This window comes from Jaculus jaculus, chromosome 9 (assembly GCF_020740685.1).
Source record: "Jaculus jaculus isolate mJacJac1 chromosome 9, mJacJac1.mat.Y.cur, whole genome shotgun sequence".
In the NCBI taxonomy this organism is placed as follows: Eukaryota; Metazoa; Chordata; class Mammalia; order Rodentia; family Dipodidae; genus Jaculus; species Jaculus jaculus.
The window spans coordinates 85,210,382-85,230,245 of NC_059110.1; the positions used below are offsets into that span (position 1 = coordinate 85,210,382).

A 19,864-nucleotide genomic window follows, 5' to 3' on the forward strand; every position below is an offset into this window, starting at 1 on the left:
GATGTTTAGAGCTCGTGTGTGTGTGTGTGTGTGTGTGTGTGTGTGTGTTTAGTTTTTCTTTATTTATTTGCAAGGAGAGAGAAAGAAAATGGATGTACCAGAGCCTCTTGCTGCTGTAAATGACTCTAGGTGCAAGCATCAGTTTGTGCATCTGGCTTCACATGGGTACTGAAGAATTGAGCCCAGGCCATCAGGCCTTGCAAGTAAGTGCCTTAACCACTGAGCAATTTCACCAGCCTGCTAGCTCAGTCTTGTTACTACTTCTCAGTTGATGCAACAAGATGTGATGCCAAGCCTTTGCTCTGCCATGCGTTCTCCACCATGATGAAAACTTCCCTTGGGACGGTAAGCCCGAAATAAAACCTTTCCTCCCATAAGCTGCTTCTGGTCAAGTGTTTTGTCCCATAAATGAGATGGTAACTGCTATAACCAATATTCTGAAGAATTTGTTCTTCCAAAGGGAACAATTAAGTAGCCTGAAGAAACCCTTGAGACCTCATCTGCAGAACACCTTGTGTCCAATACTGGATAAGATTTATGAATCTCTTCAAGTTTTGAATTCCTCCTTGGCCAGTTTTCTTATGCCAACAAGAGAAAATCAAGGAGGGTAGCTGTAGCAGACAGCTCAGGTTGCTGGGAAGAACCTCCAATCCAGGCCCAGTCTATGGGAGGAATGGCATTCATTTGATAGTTGCAGATCCAGGGGAAGTTCCATAATGGCAGTAGAAAGCTGGGCCCCCTTTCACAGGTTCATGCTGAGAGAAAAGCCACCACCAAAGGCAAGAGCAAAAAGAAAAGCCAAGCCACAGGGAACCCAGGCAGAACTCTGTATATGTTAGGTTGGAATTCTGGGTCCACTCCCCCACTTCCTCCAGCCAGGTACCTGGAAATCCAAGAAGCTTTAATAAAACTCCAGAATCTACTGGGGGACATCTATTCAAACTACCACAGTAGCATAAGACTCTCACTTGTCAGTTGAATTTGCAAACAAATTAACTACTTTGAGGTAGGTTGGTAGGGTATATCTTCATACTCATTACTTCAATACTCATTAATATATAGTATTTTTATTTTTATCTTTAGATGACTATAAAAAAAACAGCAATTCTTTTAAGTCTGCAAGCTCTAGTGTGCTCTCTTTTTGTCAGTCTAGCACAAATCAAGGCAGTCTTTGCTTGAATTAAGAATGGCTCTATCAATGTATAGCAACATAACATCTATCTGTTGCCATAGCTCATTAGTAACTTCACACAGAGCTAGGGTGTTTTCTGTCTTCATTGCAGTCTGTTGGTGCTCCTGTAGTGTGCTAAGCCGTTATAGGTTGCTAAGCAATAACCCTAGTGTTTGCATTGTCCTCACGGATAGACAGAAGGGAAGTGGATATGTATTTGGTTTCAAGTCTAGTCATACACTTCTCTTTTAGAGCCGTAAGATCAAGAAAAGAAAAAGCAGCATAGTAATAGGAAGATCAAAACTCAGTATTCTATCTCAAGCTTTTTTTTTTTTTAAGGTAAGGTTTCATTCTAGCCCAGGCTGACCTGTAATTCACTATGTAGTCTCAGTGTGGCCTTGAGCTCAATGATCCTCCTACCTCTACCTCCCAAGTTCTGGGATATTGAAGGTGTGTGCCACCACACCCAGACTGAAGCTTTTTTTTTTGGTTGGGTACCTTCTGAATCCAAGTATCACAAATTATGGAACTGCCCAAAGGGCTAGTTAATTTAGAAGCTTAATTGGACATAGTTTCAAACAGGTCCTGGGTTTTTCAGTATGTCTGAGCTTGGACATTCCTAAACCTTTTACAGATAGACTGATTGTTTCACTTATGCATGCACTCAATAAATGATTTCTCATTATGTGCCAAGTACTATGCTAAGCACTGGGATTTTTTTTCAGGATCAATTTTCTAAACACTTCCTGGAATAAAGAACCTTTCAACAGGGGAAGGGATGGAGGAGAAGAGGGGATAAGAGGAGAGTTAATAAAAATTAAGTATGTTAAAAATAAGTCATATGGAAACCTACTTCTTCACTAGTTTGATTATATACATGTTAAAGCCTGATTCCTATTTTAATATTTTATTTATTGATTTGAGAGAGACAGAGAATGAAGCAGATAGAGAGCAAGAAAAAATGAGTGCACCAGGTCCTCAAGCCACTGCAAACAAACTCTAGATGCACCACCTTGTGCATCTATCTGGTTTACGTGGGTCCTGGGGAATTGAACCTCAGTCCTTTGGCTTTGCAGGCAAGTGCCTTAAACTCCATCCCTCCAGTCCAAATTACATATGTGTTAAATAAATGAGAGTTTGGGCAAAAAATGTACCCTGTGGGATGGTTAATTCTGTGCTTAGAAGCCATACATTGTTATAAGAACATTTCAATACCAGGGGCAGGATATCTTTCAGCAAGTTATTGATCAGGGAGGCAACTTGTGCCCGCAAATATTACAGACTATTGCCAAGGTTTTTGGTTTCCCACCAGAACTATATGGGAAGACCTTACTGCTTAAGATACCACATGCTTCAGTTGGAGGCCACTGAAAAATAAAGCTGGAGCTGAACTGGAAGCTTCCTCTCTGTTGGAAAGAGCTACATAACCAATTGGGAAAGAAAAGTCATCAATGGTCTTAACCAGCAGTGTACCCTGCAAGTTTTATGGTTGGCCAGCTAGGCTGAATGTGACAACTTGTCCAATCATGGAAAGTCTGTAATGGGAGAACCCAACTGCTCTCTGATTGGATTTGAGGCTTCTCCATAGAAGGAAATTCATGCCTGGTACTGAAAAATCAAATAAAAAGCTTATGGCTGAGGATATCATAAGCCCTAGGAGGAAAACTACTACTGTTATCTGGCTAAATGGATATATTATGTCTACTGAGCTACCCTCTAAATACTTAAGTATATGCTTATGTAGTAATGCTATTCTCACTTTTGGTTAGAGAAGCTTCATTTTTCAGATGATCATGGCCACAGGAGGGACTCAGAACTCATCAAAGTGCTGAGAAGAAGTGACAGTGGAGTGTTCAACACTAAATGAGACATCTCTATCACACCCTCTAGGGCTCAGAGAGCATTGCAGAAAAGATAGCAGAAAGAATGTAAGAGCTAAAGGAAGGGAAAGAGAGGTATGCAACACTGTAGGTTTACAAAAGAATTTTTAAATAATTTGAAAGGTTTATCATTTATTTATTTATGTATGAGAGAGAAGGGTAGATAAAGAGAGTGAGAGAATGGGCCACTTTGCATATCTGACTTTATGTGGGTAAGGTAATTGAACCAAGATCCTTAGGTTTTACAGGCAGGTGGGTTAATCACTGAGCCTTCTTTCCAGCCCCAAAGGTTTATCTTTTAGAGTTGACATTTATCATTTCCTGCACTTAGTGTATTACTGAGAATAGCTTAGCCATTATTTCCAGCACTTGGGAGGCAGAGGTAGGTGGATCGCAAGGAGTTTGAAGCCGCACTGAGACAACATAGTTAATTCCAGGTCAGCCTGAACTAGAGTGAGACCCTACCTTGAAAAACAAAAACAAACAAAAAAATTGTAAGAATATAAACTGGAATTAATTATAATCCAATTTATCATACATCTCAGCAGGTCCTGTTTAATATTTTAGAACATTATTGGGACTAGCAATTGATTAAGCTGGTAAAAACTGACCCAGTAGAGTTATTAACAAGCTGTATAATGCTCTTCTTTAAACAGCGGCCCCATCTGAAGCTTAGCATCCTTGTCCTTATTATCAGGATGTCTAATGTGGTGTAAATGACTGCTAATAAAGAAGGAGGAACACTATTAAATGTCATCAGAATTAAAATTAAACTGATTCACAATTGCATCAAAGAAAATAAAATACCTTGGAATAAACCTAACCAAGGAAGTAAAGGATCTCTACAATGAAAACTATAAAATGCTCAAGCAAGAAATTGCAGAAGACACTGGATCGGAAGAATCAATATTGTGAAAATGGCAATCTTACCAAAAGCAATCTACACATTTAATGCAATCCCCATCAAAATTCCAACAGCATTCTTCACAGAAATTGAAAAAACAATCCAAAAATTCATTTGGAGCCAGGCGTGGTGGCGCATGCCTTTAATCCCAGCACTCGGGAGGCAGAGATTAGGAGGATTGCTATGAGTTCAAGGCCACCCAGAGATGACAGAGTTAATTCCAGGTCAGCCTGAGTGAGACCCTACCTCGAAAAACAAAAACAAAATAAACCAAAAAAAAAATTCATTTGGAATCACAAAAAACCTCAAATATCTAAAATAATGCTGAACAACAAAAATAAGGCTGGTAGTGTCACCATACCTGATTTTAACCTATACTACAGAGCCATAGTAACAAAAACAGCATGGTACTGGCACAAAAACAGACATGTGGATCAACGGAACAGAATAGAGGACCCAGATGTAAGTCCAGGTAGCTATAGCCACCTGATATTCAATAAAAATGCCAAACATACTCATTGGAGAAAAGACAGCCAATTCAGTAAATGGTGCTGGGAAAACTGATTATATATCTGTAGAAGAATGAAAATAAATTCTTCTCTCTCTCCATGTGCAAGAATTAAATCCAAATGGATTAACATCAGACCTGAAACCCTGAAACTGCTAGAGGAAAAAGTAGTGGAAACCCTTCAACATATTGGTCTTGGCAAAGACTTTCTGAATATAACCCCAATTGCTCAGGCAATAAAACCACAGATTAACCACTGGGACCTCATGAAATTACAAAGATTTTGTACTGCAAAGGACACTGTGAATAAAGCAAAGAGGCAACCTACAGAATGAGAAAAAAAATCTTTGCCAGCTATATATCTGATAGAGGATTAATATCTAGGATATACAAAGAACTCAGAAAATTAAATAATAAGAAATCAAACAAGCCAATTAAAAAATGGGCTATGGATCTAAATAGGGAGTTCTCAAAAGAAGAAATACAGATGGCATATAAGCATCTAAAAAAATGTTCTACATCCCTAGTCATCAGGGAAATGCAGATTAAAACTATGTTGAGATTCCATCTCACTCCTGTCAGACTGGCTACCATCATGAAAACAAATGATCATAAATGCTGGCAGGGATGTGGAAATAGAGGAACCCTTCTACACTGTTGGTGGGAATGCAATCTGGTCCAGACATTGTGGAAATCAGAGTGGAGGTTTCTAAGACAGCTAAAAATTGATCTACCATATGACCCAGCTGTAGCACTCCTAGGCATATATCCTAAGGACTCATCTCATTACCTTAAAGATACTAGCTCAACCATGCTTATTGCTGCTCAATTCACAATTGCTGGGAAATGGCACCAGCCTAGATATTCCTCAACTGATGAGTGGATAATGAAGATATGGCACATTTATACAATAGACTTCTACTCAGCAGTAAAGAAAAATGAAGTTATGAAATTTGCAGAATAATGGATGGATCTTGAAAGGCTTATACTAAGTGAGGTAACCCAGGCCCAGAAAGCCAAGGGACACATGTTCTCTCTCATATGTGGATCCTAGCTACAGATGATTGGGCTTCTGTGTGAGAAGGAAAAAACTCAGTAGCAGAGGCCAGTAAGCTAAAAAAGAGATATAAAGGAAAGAGAAAGGAAGGAAGGGGGTACTTAATAGGATGGTATTGCATATATGTACGTAGAAGAATAGATCAATGGGGGGTGAAAAGGCCCAAAGTGAGGTCAGGGGAAGAGATTGAGTAAAGGAAAGGTGGAGGGAGGGCTAATCAAAATCTAAGGGGATATAAATAAGTCATATGGAATCCTCCATTTTTGGACAATGGAACACTCAGGAGCCATAGATTGTTGCTAGAAAATTTTCAGTACCACGGATGGGATACCTTCCAGTGAGTTTTTGGCCAGGGGGTTCCTGATGCCTCCAAAACATTATAGGCCATTGCCAAGGCCCTTGGTTTCTCACCAGGAATAGATGGTAAGACCCTATTGCTGAATACTCCACATACTTGGGCTGCAAGGCCACTGAGAAATCCTGCTGGAACTGAGCTGTAACCTCCTCCATGTAGACTAGCTGAAAGAAAACTGGAAGAAGCCATTCTTCATGCAGTTCAATGGGAGAGATATCACCAGCCAAGATACTTAACAGTGGACACTGCAAGCCTTATATTTTGCCAGCCAGGCCAAATGAACCAATGGGTACAATAGTGGCACATCTATCATGGTGGAAACCAATTGCTCTCTAATTGGACTGGAGGCCTGCTCCATGGGAGGGAATACATCCCTGATACTGAAAATTTAAAACAGGGGTAGTCATGAGACCTAGGGGGGTAACATCTGCTGATATCTGGATAAATGTATATACTATGCTTATCAAACTGCCCTGTAAGCACTTCTCTTCATATTCATACCCTTATATTAATGCTACTCTCATTTTTGGTAGAGAATCTTCTCTTTTCAGATGGTAGTGACCTTAGGACAACTCAGAAGGTATCATGGTGCTGGAAAGAAGTGACTGGAGTACTGAGTAATACCTTGATCACACCTTCCAAGGCTCAGAGTCTAATGCAGAAGAGGTGGCGGAAAGAATATAACAGCCAAAGGAAGGGTAGGACTCCTTATAAAGTGCTCCCTCCAGGCATAAAATGGCATGAATATCCATGACCTTACAGTGCCTGGCACTACCTACACAAGACCATCATAAGACGAGGAAAAGATTATGACATGAAAATAAAAGAGAGACTTATTGAGATGAGGAGTTATGATGGAAAATGGAATTTCAAAGGGAAAGTGGGGGGAGAGAGGGTATTACCATGGCATATTCTTTATAATCATGGAAGATGTTAATAAAAATTAAGAAAAATAAAATAAAAATAAAAATGGGAAAAAATTCAATTGACATAGGAAAAGAAAGCTTCTGAGAGCTTGTGTAATATGAATAGAGCTGGGAAAATGAATAGTTAAAAAATATTTTCAAGGGGGCTGGGGAAAATGCTTAGTGGTTAAGGCATTAGCCTGCAAAGCCTAAGTGTCCCAGTTAGAGTCCTCAGAACCCACATAAGCCAGATGCACAAGGGGGAGCATGCGTCTAGAGTTTGTTTACAGTGGCTTGAGGCCCTGGTGCACACATCCTCTCTTTCTCTCTGCCTCTTCCTCTGTCTCTGTCTCTCAAATAAATAAATAAAATATTAAAAAATATGTTCAATGGGCTGGAGAGATGGATTAGCAGTTAAGGCACTTGCCTGCAAAACTGAACAACCCAGGTTCGATTCCCCAGTACCTATCTACTCCAGATGCAAAAGGTGGTGTATGTGTCTGGAGTTCATTTGTAATGGCTGGAGACTTTGGTGTGTCCAGTCTCTGTCTCTTCTTTCTTTCCTCTTTCTCTCTCTCAAATAAATAAATAAATAATAAAATATTTGAAATTTTTGAAAAAATATTTTCAAAATGCAAATTAAGCTTATAGCCTGAAAAAGAGAGTAACTGGTATAAAGAATTGATATGGTATATTTAAGCATAGTATATTCTATGTAAAGACAAGTGTTTGAGTGCATTTTTGGAGCTACTTGGCAAGATAATATTTAAATTTTGACAAGCATATAACAAGGGTTATGACACTTCCTTTGACATGCTGAAATTGCAGTAATAATTCCTCTTCCCACTTCTTCTATATATATGTTATGTTACATATATGCGTATTTCTATTAAGAAAGGAGGGAGGGCCGGGCGTGGTGGCGCACGCCTTTAATCCCAGCACTTGGGAGGCAGAGGTAGGAGGATCGCCGTGAGTTCAAGGCCACCCTGAGACTACATAGTGAATTCCAGGTCAGCCTGGGCTAGAGTGAGACCCTACCTCAAAAAACCAAAAAAAAAAAAGAAAGGAGGGATTCTGGAAATAAGCTTTAATTGCAATTGATTGCCAAATAAAAGCATTGTATCACATTTGGTGTCATAACAAGTAACTACAACATATTCACCACATATCTAGTGAGAGGAGAGAACAAATAGAACATACTTCCTATACCTAACTTAAGAAAGCTGAAAGTAGCTGGGCGTGGTGGTGCACGCCTTTAATCCCAGCACTTGGGAGGCAGAGGTAGGAGGATCACCGTGAGTTCGAGGCCACTGAGACTCCGTAGTGAATTCCAGGTCAGCCTGGGCTAGAGTGAGACCCCACCTCGAAAAACCAAAAAAAAAAAAAAAAAAAAAAAAAAAAAAAAGAAAGCTGAAAGTGGGCGGGAGAGATGGCTTAGCTGTTAAGGCGCTTGCCTGCAAAGCCTAAGGACTCATGTTCTACTCTCCTGATCTCAAGTTAGCCAGATGCAAAAGAGGCAAGCACAAGGTTGCACATGTCCACTAAGTGGCACAAGCATCTGGAGTTCTATTTCAGTGGCCGATACCCCGGCATGCCACTTCTCTCTCTCTAAAAATAAATAAAAGAAAGAAACGCAAAAAGAGGACTGGAGAGATGACTCAGATGTTAAGGCACTTGCTGGCAAAGACAAAGGATCTGAGTTTGATTCCCCAGTATCCATCTAATGCCGGATGCACAAGGTAGCACATGAGTCTGGAGTTCGTTTGCAATGGCTAGAGGCCCTGAAGTGCCCATTCTCTCATTTTCTCTCTGCCTCTGTCTCTCAAATAAATAAACTTTAAAAAAGAAAAGTATTGGAAAGTTTTATTCTTAATGTGCATGCTGGAGAGATGGATGGCTCAGTGGTTACAGGCATTTGTTTGAACCTGCCCGCCAGGGTTCAATTTCCAGAAAGCCATTATGTCCAAAGTGGCACAGTTGTCTGAAGTTCCTTTGTTGTGGCACGAGGCCCTGGCACACCCATTCTCAAAACAATTCAGTAAAAAGTATGCACCTGCAAGTAGTAACTAGCATCTACACACCAATTTTATAGGTTTAAAAGATTTTAATAATTGTTAGTTTAATTCAGCCTAACACATACTAAACATACAATACTTGGAAATTGAATTAAAGGGAATTTATAGTGAAATTGCTAAATTTTAAATACTGTAAAGCATTTCTGGTGGTGCAGGATTTCATTAAGTATTTGGAGTCCCAGATGGCTGAAGTGAAAAAGAGGAATATCATGTCCACTTGTTGCCTTTTTGATCCTGTCAATTTTCAATCCCCATAATTAAGTGGAATTTTGGTTAAGGGCAGGAGTCAAGCTTTGGATCACACAGGATAAATGTGTGGTCAAGTACATTAGTAAAAAGAATACATAGTATCAAAAACAACAAAGAGCCCAGACCACTAGAAATCTTCATTTTGTTTTTATGATAAGAGCTAGGCTTCCATCAGTTCTCTTAGTTAATTAAGTAGAAAAGATCTAGGAGATAGCTCAGTGGGTAAAAGCAGAGGTCAACATCAGGTGTCTTCCTCTATCACTCTTCATTTTATTCTCATGCAAGCGTGAGGACCTGAGTTTGAGTCCCCAGCATCCACATTAAAGCATGCACTCCTAGCACAATGGCACTCTGGGAAGCAGAGACAGTAGAGTTCTGAGAAGCTGAGTGAGGCAGCTAAGTCTGGTGTAGCGTGCAGCAAACCACAAGAGACACTGCCTCAGATAAGGTGGAAAGTGAAGACCCACACCCAAAAATGTCTCCTGACCTCTGCGATAGCCCCACTCACATGTATGAACACAGAAAAACAGTCATAAAGTTGCCTCAAAATGGTTGTGAAGGGAATTAATCTTCAACTATTTCCTAAATTACATTTAAAATATCCTCCTAGGATTGAATTTTTTAAATACATAATCTTAAAAGAATGCACCCCCAATGAAAATTTAATGTTACTATTATATTCTATTGTGCAAAGGAGAAGGCTATTTCTCTACCTTGGGGTTGTGTTTCATCTTTTGCTTCCTCCACCACCTGGTTGCTGGTTTCTGCTGCAGAAACATCTGGTTCAGTTTGTGTATTTGCTGGCGCACTTTGTGAACCCTTTGAAAGGAGAAAAGAAAGATCAGTTGCAAATGAGTTGTTGCTTTTCTCCAAACGTGCATCAACTTTCTTTCTTTCTTTTTGTTGTTTTTTTGTTTTTCAAGGTAGGGTCTCACTCTAGCTCAGGCTGTCCTGGAATTCACTATGTAGTCTTAGGGTGGCCTTGAACTCACAGTGATCCTCCTATCTCTGCCACCCTAGTGATAGGAATAAAGGCGTGTGCCACTACGCCTGACTAGTAAATTTGTAGGAGTTACTAAGCATCCCTACTTACTTTTTCTAGGATTTAATCTTGTGTATTAAAAGCAAAACAGAGGCAGGGATGGTGGCTCACAGCTATAATCCCAGCACTTGGGGGGGATGAGGCAGGAGAATCACCACATGTTCAAGGGCAGTCCAGCCTATATAGTGAGTTCAGAATAACCTGAGCTATAGAGTGAGATCCTCAAAAAACAAGCAAAAAAGCAGGTCGTGGTGGCACACACCTTTAATCCCAGCACTCCTGAGGCAGGGGTAGGAGGATCACCACAAATTTGAGGCCACCCTGAGACTACATAGTGAATTCTAGCTCAACATGAGCTAGAGTAAAATCCTATCTTGAAAAACAAAGCAGTAACTACAACTCTATTTACTGTATTCACAAGATAAAATACAATGACTCAAAGAAATATTCTATAAATATCATCTCAGTTATACATTGACTTTTGAAGTATGTAATATTTTCTATGCGTATAAATTGAGACCATCTCATGGTTAAATTTGACCTTTGAAAATGCTACCTTTTTTTTTTTTTTTTGGTGTTTGTTTTTTAGTTTTTGAAGGTAGGGTCTCACTCTAGCCCATGCAGACCTGGAATTCACTCTGTAGTCCCAGGCTGGCCTTGAACTCAACAGTGATCATCCTACCTCTGCCTCCTAAATGCTGGGATTAAAGGCATGTGCCACCACACCTGGCTGAAAATACTACTTTTTAAATTACTAGAAGGCTGTTAAGCTGGGTCAGTGATTAAAGCAAAGCTTGACAGCTTAGGTTCAATTTCCGAGAACCCATGTCGATCCAGATGCACAAGTGGTGCATACATCTGGAATTCCTCTGCAATGGTAGGAGGCCCTGGTGCATCCATGCTTTCTCTCTCTCTCTTTCAAGTAAGTGAATAAATAAATAAAAATATTTTAAAATAAATAAATAAATATTAAAGTTACTTGAATCATCTTCCATGTTTGTGGTTGAAGGAAAAATATTTTATCTTAGTTGAAGAAAGTGAAGATTAATTCTATGAATAATGGTAGCAAAGTAGTTTTTTATACTTTTATGTGTACTTAAGAATGATAATAGGAAAAAAAATATTCTTTTTAAAAAAAAGGGCTGGAGGGATGGCTTAGCTGTTAAGGCGTTTGCCTGCAAAGCCAAAGGATACAGGTTCAATTCCCTAGGACCCATGTTAACCAGATGCAAAAGGGGGCATATGAGTCTGGAGTTCGTTTGCACTGGCTGGAAGCCCTAGTGTGCCCATTTTCTCTCTTTCTCTCTCTCTCTCTCTCTCTCTCTCTCTCTCTCTCTCTCTCTCTCTCTCACTCTCTCTCTCTCTCTCTCTCTCTCTCCCTCTTTCTTTGTCAAATAAATAAAAATAAATAATAATAGGGCTAGAGAGATGGTTTAGCAGTTAATGCATTTGCCTGCAAAGCCAAAGGACCCAGATTCAATTCCCCAGGACTCACATAAGCCAGATGCACAAGGTGGTGTAGACATCTGGAGTTTGTTTGCAGTGGCTGTAGGCCCTGATGTGCCTATGCTCTCTCTCTCAAATAAATAAAGACAAAGTATTTTAAATAGTAATAATAATAATAATAGAGCTGGGTGTGGTGATGTATGCCTTTAATCCCAGCACTCAAGAGGCTGAAGTAGAGGATCACTGTGAGTTTGAAGCCAGCCTGAGACTAGATAATGAATTTCAGGTCAGCCTGGGCTGCCTCAAAACAACAGCAACAACAAAATCATAATAATAACAATAATAATAATAGGTACTTTAAGAATTTGTTATTAGTAAATTCAATGTGAATTCATATATAACTATTTTCAATTGGCTCCTTTTTATGTACATGTGTCTCTCTCTCTCTCTCTCTCTCTCTCTGTGTGTGTGTGTGTGTGTGTGTGTGTGTGTGTGTGTGTGTGCATGTATACATGGTACATGTGCATATGTATATGCATGTTTGTACATGTGCATTCATGTGCTTGTGGAGGCCAGAGGTCACCTTGGGAGTCTTCCTTTATTACTCTTCATTTTATTCTTTGAGACAAGATCTCCTGCTGAGCCTAGAGCCCACAGATTTGATTAGACTAGCTAGCCAGTGAGCTCCAAGGATTCTCTGTCTCTACTGCCCCCCCCCCCACTCCCCTGTACTATTATAGGAGTGTACCACCATGGCTGGGAATCTGAATGGCTCTTTTTTTTTTTTTTTAATTTCCTTAGGGAAGGTCTCACTCTAGCCCAGGCTGACCTGGAATTTACTATGTAGTCTCAGGGTGGGCTAAAACTCATGGCGATCCTCCTACCTCTGCCTCCTGAGTGCTGGGATTAAAGGCATTAAAGGCTCTGAATTGTCTTAATGCTTTCTCAGCAAGCACTTGACCCCATCTTCCTAGCCCCTGTCCCCTTTTAAACATTCACTTATTTGTGTATGTGTGTGTGTACATGCTTGTGCAATGATGCACATATGGAGTCAGATGACAACTTCAAAGTGTCTTTGCACCACCTCTTTTGAGACAGGGTCTCTTGTTGCTGCAAATTAACTGCCAGATGGCAGACGTGTCAAATTAGCTGGCCCATGAGGGTTGGATTCTCCTAGCTCTGCCTCCCATTGTGTAGGCATGCTGGGATCACAGATGCATGTGCCACTTTGCAGGTGGCTTTTCGTGGGTGTTGGGGACTTGAACCTAGGCCATCAGGCTTTGTAAGGAAGCACCTTTAACTGCTAAGCCATCCCCCTAGCCCTGCAGCCTTTTTAAAAATAGTGTTCTTGCCAGGCTTAGTGGTACACACCATTAATCCCAGCACTTGGGAGACAGAAATAGTAACACTGTGAGTTCAAGGCCACCCTGAGACTACATAGTGAATTCCAGGTCAGCCTGGGCTAGAGTGAAACCCTAACTAAAAAAAAAAAAAATAGTGTACTTTATCATTGCAATCTTGTATTTTGAAGTACAAAGTTACTTAAATGATTAATGTGGAAATTAGATTTTCAGTACAATAATGAAGTTACCCTAAAAACTGGCGGTCACTATACTTAGGATAATTGTGCTGATTTTAGAAAGCACCCTTTGTCTATCTGTAATTTATAATAGTTCTTCACACATAATTTATCTGCCTATGGGAATTCCCTGTGACTGAAGCAAATCAGTTTAACAATCAACATAAATTTGCCCTTTTTAAAAAAATATTTCGAGGTAAGGTATCGCTCTAGCTCAGGCTGACCTAGAACTCACTATGTAGTCTCAGGGTGGCCTTAGACTCACGGTGATCCACCTACCTCAGCCTCCCCAGTGCTGGGATTAAAGGCGTGAACCACCACACCCAGCTGCACTTGCTGTTTTATCGTTTTGAACACCTACAACTTTTTTTTCTTCCTCATAAAAATTATGTATTTACCTAGCTTACTTTCCAACATTCATAAATGGTTTCTAATCACAACTCTACCTCAGCAGGCTCCTTCTCCTTTGCCACATCTGGCTCCTGTTCTATGTCTTCATTTCCATCCTCCTGAAATGGAAGCAGTGTTAGGAGTGGTATACCACAGGTCATTGAGCTAACATCTTATGCTCTGCTGCAACAAGTGCTTTATTAAAAAAAATTATATGAGTAAATATCATTCCAAATAAAATTATGCAAAATAGTTATATTAGATTGGAAGATATGGCCCAGCAGTTAGAGGTGTTTGCTTGCAAAGCCTGCTGGCCCTGGTTCAATTCTCCAGTACCCACCATATGCACAAAGTGACACATCCAACTGGAGTCTGTTTGCAGTGGCTAAAAGCCCTGGTGTGCCCATACTCACACTCTTGCTCTCTTTCTGTGTCTCAAATAAATAAAAATATTTTTTACATTCAAGTATCTGGGTGTGGTGGCATACACCTTTAATCCCAGCACTTGGGAGGCAGAGGAAGGCAGATCCCCAAGAGGTTGAGGCCACCCTGAGATTACAGACTGCATTTCAGATCAGCATGGGCTAGAGCGAGACCCTACCTTGAGAAAAAAGAAATCCCCAATATGAAAAAAGATATTATAATTAAGGAATGCCAACCAGCAAGAAACAAGTCACTGTGATCCAATTATCATTATGACTCCTTTTTTCTCAAACCCCAACATCTCTACCAAAACCTAATGCAGATATTTCAGCCACAAAGAAATAATTAAGTGATGCAACATCTCAACTTTCGCAGAAATGCTGACTTTCAAATTATCTCATAAATGGTTAGAAATAAACATAGGCCAGGAACCTGATCATCTTTGACTTCCTCTTGGGATACCAAGTCACTCATGTGACCACTAAAATGTATCACCCAAAGGTATTGAAAAGTAATATTAAGACAGTATTAGTAACAAAAAGGGAAAATGTTTTTTTTTTTAAAAAAAACAACAGCAAAGGAAGTACTCTGGAAGATCAAGCTCTCCCTCACTCCCACCCCCACCCAGCATTCCACTGGATGGCTGTAAGTTCTCAACTGCTGAACTTTTCAAATTGTACTGTTATTACTGTTACTGGCCAAGGCTAAGGCAGTGTCTAACTAGTGCTCAGGGAAATAAGGAAACTCATGGTAGTCATTGCCATTATCATTTTTTTAAAAAGCAAACCACGATTACACAATTTTTTTTAAGATTTAAAAAAATGTATTATTTAAGAGAGGAAGAGAGGCAGAGGCAGAGGCAGATAGAGAATGGGCATATCAGGGCTTTCTACTAGCCACTGTACCATTTTGTACATCTGGCTTTACATGGGTACTGGGGAGTCAAACCTGAGTCCTTTGGACTTGCTGGCAAGCTCCTTAACCACTAATCTATCTCCCCAGGCCCCATGACTGAATTTTAAACATGGTCTTACAAGGTCAACACGAGCGACATAGTGAGACCATGTCAAAATTCAATTTATTATCACCTTCATTTATTTGTTTGCTTTTTTGAGACAGAGCCTATATAACACAGACAATCCCAAACTCGTGATCCTCCTGTCTCAGCCTTTCAAGTGCCATGCTTCACAGGCATGTGTCATCATCCATGCCCAGTGTCTTCTTTAATTTTTGAAATAGTAATTAAGTAAAGTGGAACCTTAATGTCTACTCAATTTGTGAAAATGGTAGGTAGGTAATGGAATAACAAACTTCCTAGATGCAACACACACACACACACACACACACACACACACACACTGCACTACTTTTTATGTCATCTTCACACAGGAGCCATGCTAATTTTCTCTGTATTATTCCAATTTTAGTAGATGTGCTGCTGAAGTAAGCACCCTAGATGCATTTTTTGGTGGGGAGAGTTCTGTGAGAAATATGATTCATCTGGTTTTTCAAGTTAAATTGTATAATTACCAGATTCCCTGTTTCACTGAAAATGACTGTAGTCCCAGCCACAAATGATAAAATCATTGTGGTGCCAAAAATCATGTAATAGTTTGATAACATATAGGATTGGTGCTGTGTAAAGAGTAAATTATAACTGGGTGTGGTGGTGCACACCTGTAACCCTGCATTCAGGGTGGTGGTGGCAGAGGGATCACCAGTGCAAGGCCAGCATGGGCTACCTTGTGAGACCATGCCCCCCGCCAAAAAAAAGGAAAAGAAAGAAAAGGAGGGAGGAGGAATAAAAGAAGATGGAAGGGGGCTGGAAAGATAGTTTAGCAGTTAAGGTGCTTGCCTGAAAAGCCTAAGGACCCATATTCAACTCTCCAGGTCCCCCGTAAGCCACACACACAAGGTAACACAAGCACAAAATTGCACATGTGCACAAGGTAGCACATGTATCTGGAGTTCAATTGCAGTGGCTGGAGGCCCTGGCACACCAGTTCTCTCTCTCTTTCTGTCATAAAAAGAAAGAAATAAAAAGAAAAAATAGAGGAAGGGAGGGAGAGAGAGAGGTTGTGAAGATGGCTTAGTAGTTGAAGGCACTTGCTTGCAAGGCCTACCAGCCTGGGTTCAATTCCTCAGCCACCCACATAAAGCCAGATTTAAAAAAGAGGTGCATGTGTCTGACATTTATTTATAGTGGCAAGAGACCCTGGCATGCTCATGCACAGACACAGACACACATAAAGTAATAGAAATTTATTTTAAAAAAATAGAGAGGGGTTGTAAGACCCAAAGGAAGGGTAGGACTCCTTACAACATGCTCCTCCCCAGATATAAAATGGCCTGGGCCTGGATATCCATGACCTCACAGTGCCTGACACTACCTACACAAGACCATCATAAGAGGAGGAAAAGATTATGACATCAAAATAAAAGAGAGACTGATTGAGATGGCGAGGGGATATGATGGAGAATGGAGTTTCAAAGGGGAAAGTGGGGGGAAGGAGGGTATTATCATAGGATTTTTTTATGATCATGGAAGTTAATAAAAATTTGAAAAAAAAAATAGAGGGGGGAGGAAGAGGAAGAGGGAAGGAAGGAGAAAAGGAAGGAAGGAAAGAGGAAATTGTAGAGACATGATACTTACAATCTAGGCACTCTTTAATTTGAAATAGTATGTATATAACATTCTGGAGGTTTTGTTTTCCTTTAATCAACATAACATATGTTCTAGTTGAATAAACCAAAAGTACTGTCTTTGAAGACAATAGATCCTAACATAAAAATAACTGCTTCAAAATCTTTTGTAAAAAATAAAAGAAAAAAATCTTTTGTAAGACAATTTATAAATAACATAAAATAGAACTGTGTGCTAGGTACTAAGTGTACATTCTTTGCTTATGGTATCCATCTCCTGAAAGTAAGAACCTTCCTAAAGTAGGTGTTGTGGCACCTGCCTATAATGCCTGCACCCTGGAAGTAGAGGCAGCAGAACCCAGAAGTTCAAGGTTATCTTTGGCTACGTACTAAGTTTGAGAAGGAGAGAGAAAAAAGAAAAAGAAGTAAAAAGACAGCTTCCTTTCATTTCTGTTAAAACCAGTTCTATGTAAATGTGCCTAGATAAACACAACTCGACAAGTGTCACTGAGTGCCTTCTACCTGCAAGTAGATGTTGGAGTTAGAAAAGGTTCATGAGGGCTTGGGAGATGACTTAGTGGTTAAAGGCAATGCCTGCTGGCCCAGGTTTGATTCCCTAGCACCCACATAAAGCCAGATGCACAAAGTGGTATATGTGTCTGAAGTTCATGTATAGCTGAAAGAGGGCCTGGTATGCCCATATGTACTCAGTCTATCTTTCTTTCTCAAATAAATTTTAAAAAAATTAAAAACAAGAGTTCCCAGTTTAGTGAGGGGAAAACAGCCCAATTCAACCTGAAAAGTACTAGTACATGGGAAATTTTAAGAAACAGAAAGAAGTAAGCAGCCAGTATTTTCAATACAGAGAAATTGATTTCTGAGCTGAATATTCGAAAACTAGTAAACTTTTGCACAAAACAGTAAAGAGTATTTGAATCAGAAGAAACAAAAAAAAAAAAATTGAAAGAGGGGCTGGAGAGATGGCTTAGCAGTTAAGGTGCTAGTCTGCAAAGCTAAAGGACCCAGGTTGACTTCCCAGGACCTATGTAAGCCAGATCCCCAAGGGGGCACATGCATCTGGAATTCATTTTCAGTGGCTGGAGGCCCTGGTGCACCTAAATATATGAAAATAAAATATTTTTTAAAAATTCAAAAATGAAGATGAGACTAAAATATAGTCAATATGTAAAGAATTATGATAAATCAAAGAGCCTGGACTTTATACTGTTCTTTTTGCTCATTTGCTTTTTGTTGTTTTCAATTTAGGATCTCACTCTAACGTAGGCAGACCAGGTACTCACTTTGTAGTCCCAGGCTGACCTGGAACTCACAGTGATCCTCCTACATCAGCCTCCTGAGTGTTGGGATTAGAGGTATGTGGCACCATGTTTGGCTTGTGTGCTAAGACAGAAGACAGATATTATCAAATTAGTTGTTGTTTTTTTTTAAGTTAATTCCCACAGCAACACAGAGTATGGATGCCAATATGAAAGATTTGGGGAAAAGATGACAGTAAAATTTGCATCCAAGGTGAATCTCTTACTCCCTGGCTCTAGTCTAGGCTTTGCTAGACATTATTAGGACTGCAACCATACCATCTCAGGTTCACCTTCTGGACATGTACTGTCTACCTCTCTTTGCTTATACTGATAGCCTCTGGCTGCAAGCACCTGAAATCCTGCCTAAGGGTTTTCTGAAATTCAAATATGTTCCTGGCCAGAAGTGCTTGGGAGGTAACATTATGGAGATGCCCTCAGCTGTTGATGGAGAAATGTTTGACCCTTAGGGAAAAGCTGTAACTCATCTAGTCACAGAAGTATTTGGTGTTGAGTTTGAGAATAGAATAGGAGAAATACTTTGGTATGAAGTCCGTGTAGCCATGAAGGTAATGATAGCAGCAAACCTCAAGCTGAAAATTCCTGTCTAGATTAATTCAACTCTACATACTGATGGCCTAAGAGATGAAATGATGCCCCCATTTCTATAATAAATACTACTAAGTTCCCTGTTCCACTATTTGATTACATAAGATGTCTACCATTCTAACAAAATTATGAGACTCATTAAACAGCAAGATTCAGAGCGCTCAAAAGAACCAGACACACAGAGAGCCAAAACACTGGGACTATTCAAGAGACTTTAAATAACTATTATGAATAGTTGTATTGACAATAGCTATAATGATTCATATGGAGATTATATATATTATATAGATCACATATACTTGAAATTATATAATATAGTAATCCTACTGCAATGATTAATGCAGAGATGTATAGCTGGCAATATCACCATGAATAAGTGACTCCAACATGCTCAGTCTTAAACAGAACATGTAATCCACCCCCTCCAAGGCTCAGGGAAACTCACAGAAAAGGTGGTGGAAAGAGTATAAGATCAGAACAAAGAAAAGCCAGGTGTGGTGGCGTATGCTGTGGGAGTAGAGATAGGAGGATCACAGTGAGTTCAAGGCCAGCCTAAGACTACAGAGTGAATTCCAGGCCAGCCTGAGTTAGAGTGAGACCCTACCTTGAAAAAGAAGAAGAAGAAGAAGAAGAGGAGGAGGAGGAGGAGGAGGAGGAAGAGGGGGAGGAGGAGGAAGGGATTTTGAGCCAGGCATGGTTGTACATACCTTTAATCCCTGCAGAGGCAGAGGTAGGAGGATTGCTGTGAGTTAGAGGCCAGCCTGAGACTACATAGTGAATTCCAGGATAGCTTGGGTTAGAGCAAGACCCCACTGTGAAAAACAAAATCTCGAAAAAGGGATTTTGTTATTTGCTTAAATATTGGCATAAACTCAAGTAGTATGTATGGGAGTACAAGGAAGTTAAAGATGGACTGGATAAATTTGTTAGTATAGATACAACTATCAGCTATAATAGATAGTTGACGTAATGTTGTAACATGTATAGCTGGAAGTGATGCTAACCCTTTACTTGGTAAGTTCACTGAAACTTGGGCTCCACAATAGCCTATGTTTAAGTTGATATACTGGCATTTCCCTGGCACAATGTAGAGAAAGTCCAAAAGCTTAGAGAGGTAGGCATACTGGAATTGATTTATCACATATGACCTGCATATCTCCTTCCCCACAACCCCAGACATCTCCCAGAGGACTCAGAGGACACCTGTTTACTATAGTGGAAACTGAAATAAATTAACAAATGGGAGCACCTGTATCCTGTCTATGTGTATTTATACACAGGCGTGCACACACATGCATGCAAATAAGACTTT

General features: G+C 40.0%; 1 protein-coding gene and 1 non-coding gene across 2 annotated transcripts in view; both read right to left on the reverse strand.

The window, feature by feature from the left end:
- The window catches only part of Efcab5 (EF-hand calcium binding domain 5), a 147,528-nt gene extending 133,806 nt beyond the window's left edge, over positions 1-13,722 (reverse strand). The window contains exons 1-2 of the mRNA XM_045159537.1: positions 13,618-13,722; positions 9,818-9,923 (exon numbers count right to left, since the gene is read on the reverse strand). Coding sequence (XP_045015472.1) covers positions 9,818-9,923; positions 13,618-13,722 — 211 coding nt within the window. The remainder of the gene's footprint in view (positions 1-9,817; positions 9,924-13,617) is intronic.
- A 1,606-nt stretch (positions 13,723-15,328) lies between these two features.
- On the reverse strand, positions 15,329-15,435 carry LOC123463792. Its single transcript, XR_006639176.1, has one exon. It is a non-coding gene; the product is annotated as a U6 spliceosomal RNA (small nuclear RNA).
- Positions 15,436-19,864: the final 4,429 nt, after the last annotated feature.